We start from the raw sequence: 9,692 nt of genomic DNA on the forward strand, positions 1-9,692 counted from the left end.
CTAAGCATTTACTAGCCGGATACTCTCCTTGATGTTTACACGGAGTTTGCAGCAAATATTTTGTGTGGGTTTTTTTGCGCCCTCATAGAGAAACATCTGATGCTATCTAGGATTGAATTCTCAACCTTCTGCATGGGAGGCGGGCATCTTCACCATTGGGCCACACGGAAATAATTTCAGTTTGAAAGTGACACATACTGGAAGCATATTTGTTCCATAATATTATCAACCTGTTTCTTCCCAGCTCTGTTTATAAAATGGAAGAAGATGATGCTCCAATCAAGCGCTGCCCAAAATGCAAAGTTTATATTGAAAGGGATGAAGGCTGTGCCCAAATGATGTGTAAAAATTGTAAACATGCCTTCTGCTGGTATTGTCTGGAATCACTTGATGTAAGTTTTCATTTTAAGATGAGCATATTATCGTTCATTAAAGCTACTGCTGTCATGGGTCCCAAATGCCTAAAAAAGAGGGACCTTTTAAATGCCATCTTATAAGATATTCCTAAAATTATAAAAATGAATAGGCCAACACTGATAAGTTAACAATTTAAATATTAAATTCCTTTGTAGATGTAACAACTTGTTGCATACATATTCATTGGTATATGGTATGTGGTATCATTTCAGAAAGACAGCATTAGTGGAAAAGCTCACATTTGGGATTTGTACATACTATATAGTACGGTGTATATAGTATATGACATTGTCATTAGAGAATCATCAATTTGGAGAGTAAATGGTTGAAATATGTTAAGTATCAGACCAATTTACAGAACCTAGTACAGTGGTGGCGAACCTATGGCAATGGTGCCAGAGGTGGCACTCAGAGCCCTCTCTGTGGGCACACGTGCCGTTGCCCCAGCCTTGCCTCCCCCTGCGACCCCTTCACCAGCAGCCCCCGGGAGGAGAGTCACCCCCAAGCGTGGCCCACGTGGAGCAGCGCAGCCAAGGACATGGCAGCCGGGCAGTGTACACAAGACTCTGCCCTCATACCCCATCATGCACAGTTGATGCTGCAGGGCGTGGGGAGAGGGCGTGGCTGCCATGGCGCTGCTGGGCTGCCTGGGCAATCTGCAGCGGGCCCTGGAGGCGGTGAGTGGCCCTGCGGGCAGGTGGGGTGGGGCGGGGCGGGGGCAGGGCAGGGGGTAGAGCAGGGGCGGGGGCAGTTTTTGAGCACTCGGTCTCTAAAAGATTCGCCATCACTGACCTAGTATTACATGCTAGTTGTATTGATATTCCACCCAGATTTGCAAAAGACAATCCAAGATATAATAAGAACAATGATTTTGCTGATGATTGCTATAGCCATCATGGGCATCTGCATAATCTGGAGTGATTTTTTCACTTCACTTTACTTGTTGTGGGCTCGTGGCCAATGAGAGCAGACATGAACACTGCCAGCCTGGCTTAGAAGAAGCATTATGAATGTTTGCCAAGATTTAGCACCCAGAGCCTTCCAAAAGTCTTTTTTTCTACACTTTTCTAGGATGACTTTCTCCTTATACATTATGACAAAGGACCTTGCCGAAACAAGTTAGGTCATTCTAGGGCATCAGTTATTTGGCACAGAACACAGGTAGGTGCTTCTCTATCTTTACTATGCAGCGTTTAAGCGAATTCAAAGAATTATGGTTCAGAAAACTATGAGAAATGATGAAATAATTCCATATTTATGGAATAATTGCTCATAAAAGAAATGTGTCAAAGAAAATAGGATTTTTTTTAAAAAAATAACTTTTTGCGCAAGTCACTGTTCTTTTGTATAGTCAGTTTTGTTGTTGATAAATTTTGATGCAAGGTACAAAGAATCCTAAGAGCCATTTGTGTAGTGGTTAAGGCACCAGGCTAGAAACTAGGAGAATATGAGTTCCAGTCCTGCCTTAGGCACACAGCCAACTGGGTAACCTTGGGCCAGTCACTCCTTCTCAGCCCTAGGAAAGAGGCAATGGCAAACCACTTGCAAAAAATCTTGCAGAGTTTAGTCCAGGCAGTCACTAGGAAACAACACTGACACCAAGGCACCAAGAATCACAGAGGGCAATCCTAACTTGAAGCAGAGAGGATGGGAAGAGACTATCTTCACCCAGCGATATTTGCGAAGATTACCCAGGGCAGAAAGAGTTGAGGAATATTTTCCCTGGGCTTCTCCTGGAAGAGCTTTGTCCTTTCTCCTAATAAGGACTTTCTAGAGGAGCACTTCTAACTCCATGGGATTCAAAGCTGGCTTCTTTCAAGCATAATCCATTCTGGAACTGTCTCTAAGAGATGGCCGTGGTGATTCCGTTCCACGTACCTGAGTCTTGATGCCCCTCTTCCAAACAGAGTTACAGTAGCTGGGAGCTTCAAGGGGATATTTCAACATTTCTCAACATCTTCCCTCATGGTTAGGAAGAGAGGACAGGTGGTTAAGATTGTGCTCTGGTTCCTTTTGGAAAGTAATTAAAATATTCCTGGAAGCATTGCAACAATCTAAGGCAGGGCTCTTCAAACTTGGCCCTTTTATGACTTGTGGACTTCAACTCCCAGAATTCCTGAGCCAGCATGCCTGGCTGAGGAATTCTGGGAGTTGAAGTCCACATGTCATAAAAGGGCCATGTTTGAAGACCCTTGACTTATTAGCATTACAAGTAGTCTTCAATTTATAACCATTCATTTAGTAACCATTCAAATGTATAATGGTGCTGCAAAAACCAGTCCTTGCACTTATGACCATCACAACATCTAAGGGAAAGGAAGGGCTGTTAGATTATAATATAATGTAAAGTGTATAGCATAGCATAGCATAGCATAGCATAGCATAAGCAATATATAGCCAGTTGTGAAGGGGAAAGCCATAACATTTTTCATTAAGTGAAACACAGTCATAAAATCACCACTCTGCAAAATGGATTTTTTAAAAAATTAAAATAATGTGGATTTTTGCAACCACATAGGACTTCTAAGTATGTAGTTACATAACACACTTTCAAATCTCCCAATATGAATGTTGTTCAACACTGCCACCTGGTGACAAAGAAAATGATTTTCGCTCCCTGATGAAAAATAATATTATTAAGTAGTTAACACAGATTCAATTTTTCCTTAAGAAAGAAAAAAATAATAATCAGAAAATAAACTTTAAAATGAATAATATGACTATATTGTTCTAACCGCTATCAGGGATCTGTTTGAATATTATCTCTGTCTGCTGTGCTAACCATTAGGTTGTCCCTTATAAAATCAGGAGAATTTTACATTTCATTCTTTTGCTTAAGAAGCTCTTGGTGAGCTCAGCAGAAGGTTTGAGTCCTGTAGTAAGTAAGAGATTCATATCCAATAATATCTTGCCAAATTCAAAATATCCTGTGATGCTTTAGCGCAGGGGTTCTCAACCTTGGCAACTTTAAGATGTGTGGACTTCAACTCCCAGAATTCCTCAGCCAGCTTTGCTGGCTGAGGAATTCTGGGAATTGAAGTCCACACGTCTTAAAGTTGCCAAGGTTGAGAACCCCTGCTTTAGTGCAACCTCATAGAATCAACATAAGCTAAAATACCCCAGAGCTGAGGGATGACCTTCACACAAGATCCCTGCCACTCCTTTCTATTTCTACTGGCTTTACTCTTCCTCATGGCAGATTTGCCCTGCAATGCTTTAGTCCTTCTGGCAGATTTTAAATTTGTGCTGTTGCCCACAATTTAATGTGTCTAGGTTTCTCAGTAAAAAGTCCAGGCTGAGTAGTAAAGACAATTTTCTGCAAGGCGATACTGTACAATATGCTAGAAGGCAACTCCCAGACTTCTCGTCTAGCCTGGCCAGTGGAACACTTTAAGTTAGGAATTTAGAAATTGAAATTCAACAAATTTGTGGATTGACACTAATCAGCAAGACTGGGTGCAGTGATGGATGGATGAGATCCAGCTTTAAGGTCTTACGTAGTCATAGTAGGCTAGTCATAGCTAGCTCCTAGAACAGCTGTTCTAGGATCATAGAATCATATGGTTGGAAGGGACCTTGGAGGTCTTCTAGTCCAACCCACTGTCCAGGGCAGGAGTCTTTATTCCATCCTGATCAAAATGAAAGATCATCCCACCTACACAGCTTTAAGTTACTAGAAGAAAAGTGGCGTATCCATGTTAAAATAAATAGACTTAAGCATCTGCATTGTATTTGCAAGGGATCTCTTTCACTAGCCTGAGTTAAAGGAATGTTTTTATGTGTCAGTTTCAGTTGGAGCTATTGCATCTGGTTTCATGCTTGCAATCAAGGCCAAGAAACACTTTAAACACTTTATACTATAAAAGTATATTGAAAGTTGGGATAACTGGGCTTCATTTTAATGCCAAGCCCCTAATGCTGTGGGATGCAGAGTTAGTTAGGTTAGATTAAATCAGGCTGGTTCCAAACAGTGTTCCATTCTCTACCCCTTCTGGGATCTCAGCCCTTGCTTGCACTTTGTGTCTTGGTAGATCAGATGGTGACCCCAAACATGTCTCCATCCTGAGACTTGAGGAACCTAACCCATCCCTAGTCTTAGTGCTGGAATCGCTGCATACTTCTCCTTCAGTAGAAGGAGCATTTATTGGCTGCAAAATTGTAAATGCTATTTAATGTAGTCTCCACCTTTTGCATTAATGGAAAAGCATGTGCCATGTGCCCATTGTGGGTCATCTGGAACAGCAGAACTCCAAAGCTCTTAGGACTAAACAGCCAGTTGAGTTGTCAGTGTGGATTCACACATGCCTTCTCACTCATCCACAAGAACTCTGGGGATTTGGGAGAGCCCTGGAAATATGCATAACTAGTGGAAACAACTTCTGTTTGAAAAACGAATAATGAAAAGGAAGGGGAGAGATTCGGTAGGTTAAATTCTTCAATGTTTCTCTTGTGTAAAGGAATCTCAAATCATTTATCAGTCTTCCCTCTTGCACTTGGTCTTCTACTGAGGGTGTGTCTGAATCTCAGAAAGAATTGTTTCACCTCCCCCAAAAGCTTCCTTCCCTACATATGATTAGTCTTTCTCTATCAGTGACAGAGGGAGATATGAGAGCAGCCCCCAATTGGAAGCCAGCTTTTCCATTTAGCTCTTATTCTTAGGTGGCCTTCAACCAGAAGATGAAAACACTGCAGGCCCAACAGTTAATAGGGCCCTATCAATTCTCATCCTGTTAACCAGAATGGAAGAACATTTTTCACGTGTGTTTCTTTTTTCTTTTTCCTAATGCAGGTTGTGGGGATTTTTGCAGGATTTGGCCTGCTGTTATTAGTGGCATCTCCTTTTCTTCTCCTCGCTACTCCGTTTGTCCTCTGCTGCAAATGCAAGTGTAGTAAAGGAGATGATGACCCTCTGCCTACTTAGAGAGAACGAAGAAGGGACCTACTCAGCATCGCTGTCCATTTCCTACCCCCCCCACTTTGCACTTAATCTTGTTAGTGTCTTGCCTTATTCCACTTTGAGTGAGAGGTGAGACACCAGAATTCCCTATTCACCAGTCAGATTATGGGTAACCGTTTAAGGACTGGCAGAAAACAAGCTGAACATTGGAACTGTGGGCATCAATGATCTGAGTCATTCCTTCTTTTCTGGGGGACAACATTAGCAGATCTGGAACTGAGTTACACTACCCAGATGAAAATCTTCATATATCTATTCACATTGAACTGAGAGAGGTTTTTACCCTTGGCAAAGGTGTTTTTTGCAAACCCATTACCCATTATAATATGTTCGTTTTAGATGTGACTTCAATATCTGTTTATTAAAATCAATTTCTTAATATGTGCAATTGAAAAATGTCTAAGTATTCTTGTCTCATCTCCACTGCCCATCTTTCTCACACAAAGTAATGGCATCCAGATAGATGCCCCAGGCCTTAGATTTTCAAAACTAAAAGGTGCCATTTCTGCCTGCTAATATTTGAAAATCTATGTAAACTAAATATGTGGATATGTCTGCATTTTGGGGTTTTTTCTTTAAATTTGTTTAGGGTTGGGAGGGAGGATATCAACATTTTGTGGTTCAGATATATAGCCCAGAACTGTTATATAATCAAGACTCTTTTAAACATCAAGATGATACTAAACCAGGGGTAGGCAACCTTGGCTCTTTTATGACTTGTGGACTTCAACTCCCAGAATTCCTGAGCCAGCATGGCTCAGCTTGGAAACCTCTCTCTTTCCCCTCAGCATGGCTGGTTCAGGAATTCTGGGAGTTGAAGTCCATGAGTCATAAAAGAGCCAAGGTTGTCTATCCCTGTACTAAACCCTTAATTTAACAGATCTCAGTTTAGAGGACTTCAGATTTAACTGTCAAAATCTGTTAGAACAGGAATATGTCATGCTGGGAGTTGGCACCGTGGCAGTTGAGGAACAGCAGGGGAGAGGAGAAAGGGAAGGGGCTGGGATGATTGGCGACAGGCTGGCCAATAGGATATGCTACTCTGGGAGATGCCAAATAGAGGAAGGTAGGGATATGCACCATGCCCTGATTGCCAGCCTTGTCCAACTGTGCCTTTTGTTTCCTACCTAGATTTGTTTCTAGCTATTGTTTACCTATTTGCTACATGTAAATAGAGCTGCCTCTAATCTGGTATCCTTTTACAAACCTAGGAAAAATATTTTGTAGAAGCCAAGCACGCAGACAAATATTCTAAATTTGGGGAAGGTCTGAGGCTCATGATTTTTCTTTTGTTGGTAGGTGCTAACCTGAGGACAAAACAATCACCAGAATTTCCCACATCGGAGTTGGAGGGGGTATATGGAAAGTGTAGATGTTCCCCCATCTTTTATAATGTCCAGCAGAAACTGATGATCAGCCAGAGAGAGGGACACCTTATGTCCCTTCAGCTCAATTTACTAAGCTGTGCCTGGATGTAGAAGGATAATAGAGATGTTATAGTCCCATCTAAATTCAAAAAGGTTCTGTTTTCTCCCTTCCATTTTGCTTCAATTATTTAAAAAACCTGCAGTGATAATACATACTCTAAAAGCTCTTCAAAAAGTGTATTTAATTCATTTAAAAAAACACTTCTATTTTATTACGTACGGTTTTGTGACAGCAGACATTGTTTTTAAATATTCCCCTTTCCATCTTATATTTTGACTAATATTCTCTTCATATTCTGAAGGACCATAAAATGGACATCTGGCTGCAGTTGATAACTCACCATTGGTTATTTTGTTCTGAGTGAAATCTAAAATGTAGATATTAAATTAGGAGAAAGTATTCACTCATAATGTTCTATAACCAAATGAAACCATATGTAAGCCAATTGAAAGAGAAAATATTTTGTGGCATAATAAGGACATAACTACTGGGCTGAGGGATTGTACTTATTATCTAATGCAAATCTGATCACAGCTGTTCTCCCATATCAGAACATTAATCTATTGGTTGCATTGCTTTAGTCTTTTTTCCCCCTAGTAAAGAAAATGAAATCACTTCTCCTAATTTTCCCATTTATCAATTTTTAGATGGTTAGCAGAGCAAGAGGGAGTGATATTTGTCTCTGACAACAATGGTTTAAAAAAAGAACCCAGCCATAATTAGCATCCAAGATATAGCAATCCTTTCAAAATAATAGTAGGAATTGAAGAGATGAAGTATTCTCATTGTGATCCTAACTGGAATCTTTGCACCTCACCCACCCTCTTAACATTCAGCATAATTTGAAAAGAGTTCTTTTTAGGCAATCCATTCCTACCTGCAGTGAGGCCAACATGATGAAATGTGTGTCAGGACATCACAGCACAAGCCCATAAAGCAGAATTTGTTTTTCAGTGTTGCAACTAACTTTTCACCCCTGCTGTCCCTGTCGATGTAAAGAAAGAAAAAAGCATTTGCAGTAGCTTCTCTTTGAATCATTGTGCAGGAATGCCAGGGTCCTCCAAAGGTGAAGCATGAGCAAAATTGAGAGCCATTGTAAATTTGTGCATATGTTAAATACCATGCAAGCTAGTTTTACAAAGGGTTTTGTCCTAGGAAAACAGACTGTAACGGAAATAGTGGCATTAAGGGGTTTTTGACAATCATGCTTGCTAATGCACTTCTGCAAATGACAGAACTCCTATTTTGTGTCTAAAGTCCCCTGCTGGTTCCTGCTTTGTTAGACGTGTAATCCTGTCTTATTGGAGTCCAAAAATATTGGGCCCAGGTGTGTGCCATACAATTGAATCATCCCTGCTCATCGAACCGTGATTTTTTTTAAAACCTTGTACAGAGAAGCATGGAAGAGTCCTGCATATCGATAAATAATGTCGACTACAGTAAAAAAAAAAAAAAATCATTTTGTTCCTGTATTTGAAATGTAACTACATTTTGTGCCACTAACACTGTGATGTATAAAAGAGCTGTTGAATGCCTTTGAATGTTGTTTTGTACTTTGGAATCATATCAAAGAGTTTTATTTGTAATTTCAATAGATATTTTAAATGAACCTCTCTTCTGTCTGTCTGGGTTTTTCCCCCACTGCCCTTGTCTTAGTCTATTCTGGAGCTATCCCTATGTGCAACCAGAGTTACCACTACTTTCCCCGGTCAAATGGTGATGGCCAGTGATGTCACTTCATATTCTTAAGGGATAGTGATATCATTGGTATTGGGCAATGTTCCCTGTTTACAGAAGCCCCAAAAGCTGTACAGTGATTCCACTCTCATTTTCCACCACCTTCTTTAGCTTTTCAGCACCTTGTCTTGCCCAAAAGGATATGATTCAGCTGGCATAAGGCCACCAGCAGCTTTGTGAGATGGGGAGAAATAATCATTCTGTGACTTTTCCTCTTTCTGAATTATGAAAAGTTTTTTTTTTTTTTAAGATCAGACTCCCATTCTGTTGCAAGGGAAAGCTCATAAACCAGAAAGCTATGCATTTATTACATTGTAGCTTGACCTATCACAGTGTTTCCCAAACTTGACAATTTTAAGGCATGAGGACTTCAACTCCCAGAATTCCACAGCCAGCAACGCTGGCTGTGGAATTCTGGGAGTTGAAGTCCACATGCTTTAAAATTGTCAAGTTTGGGAAACACTGAAATCCCAAACTGCACTTTGTCTGCTTGTTTCCAGGAAAATATCAAGAATGCCCTGGATTTAGCAATAAAGGTTGAGTCCAATATCTTTAGTCCTTACTGTTGTTTCTCACCCCATAGGGAGAAGAGTGATACTTCCCCTGGCCAGCCCAGCGTATTGCTTTTCTTTAATTGAAATGAGCTTCTCTGCGTAGTCCTCAGTCTTCAAGTAGTTTTTCTAAGGAGATGAGCTGTATGACATCAGCTTACATGTGCTGGAATTCCATGTATATACTTGTTTGGATATACAAGGAAGACATTCATAATAGAGATGAAATAACCACCAGCCCTGTCCCTATCTTTTGTTACCTCAGCTAAAGGTACAAGGGAGGGTCTTAATTAATATGCACATTTCTGTAGCATTTCCTCTAACAATTCAGGGCAATCACTTTTAATGGAGGACAGAACTGCTTCACAGGCATTGAGCATATTTGGAGATCAGCAGCCACCATATTTCTACAGTCAGTTAAAATGACAATTATTAAAAGGAGTGAAAGAGGATAATTTAATTTCTTTGCCTGCAGTGCTGTCTAATAAGAGGAAAGAATGTTGGCCAGTATGATCTACAGTGTTTTGTTGCATGTTTCAGTTTTGAATGATTAACTTAGTAAAGGCCTATCATAAAAAAAAAAAAACACAATTCAATACTTT

The 9,692-nt window shown here is 40.4% G+C and overlaps 1 protein-coding gene across 1 annotated transcript in view; it reads left to right on the forward strand.

Moving 5' to 3' along the window:
• The window catches only part of RNF144A (ring finger protein 144A), a 69,773-nt gene extending 61,515 nt beyond the window's left edge, over positions 1 to 8,258 (forward strand). The window contains exons 6-8 of the mRNA XM_039331896.1: positions 245 to 392; positions 1,489 to 1,578; positions 5,207 to 8,258. Of these exons, the coding sequence (XP_039187830.1) occupies positions 245 to 392; positions 1,489 to 1,578; positions 5,207 to 5,338 (370 nt within the window). The 3' untranslated portion in view covers positions 5,339 to 8,258. The remainder of the gene's footprint in view (positions 1 to 244; positions 393 to 1,488; positions 1,579 to 5,206) is intronic.
• Positions 8,259 to 9,692: the final 1,434 nt, after the last annotated feature.

The sequence above is a fragment of the Crotalus tigris genome, unplaced genomic scaffold (assembly GCF_016545835.1).
Source record: "Crotalus tigris isolate CLP2741 ecotype Arizona unplaced genomic scaffold, ASM1654583v1 scf7180000024439.5362192, whole genome shotgun sequence".
Lineage (NCBI taxonomy): Eukaryota > Metazoa > Chordata > Lepidosauria > Squamata > Viperidae > Crotalus > Crotalus tigris.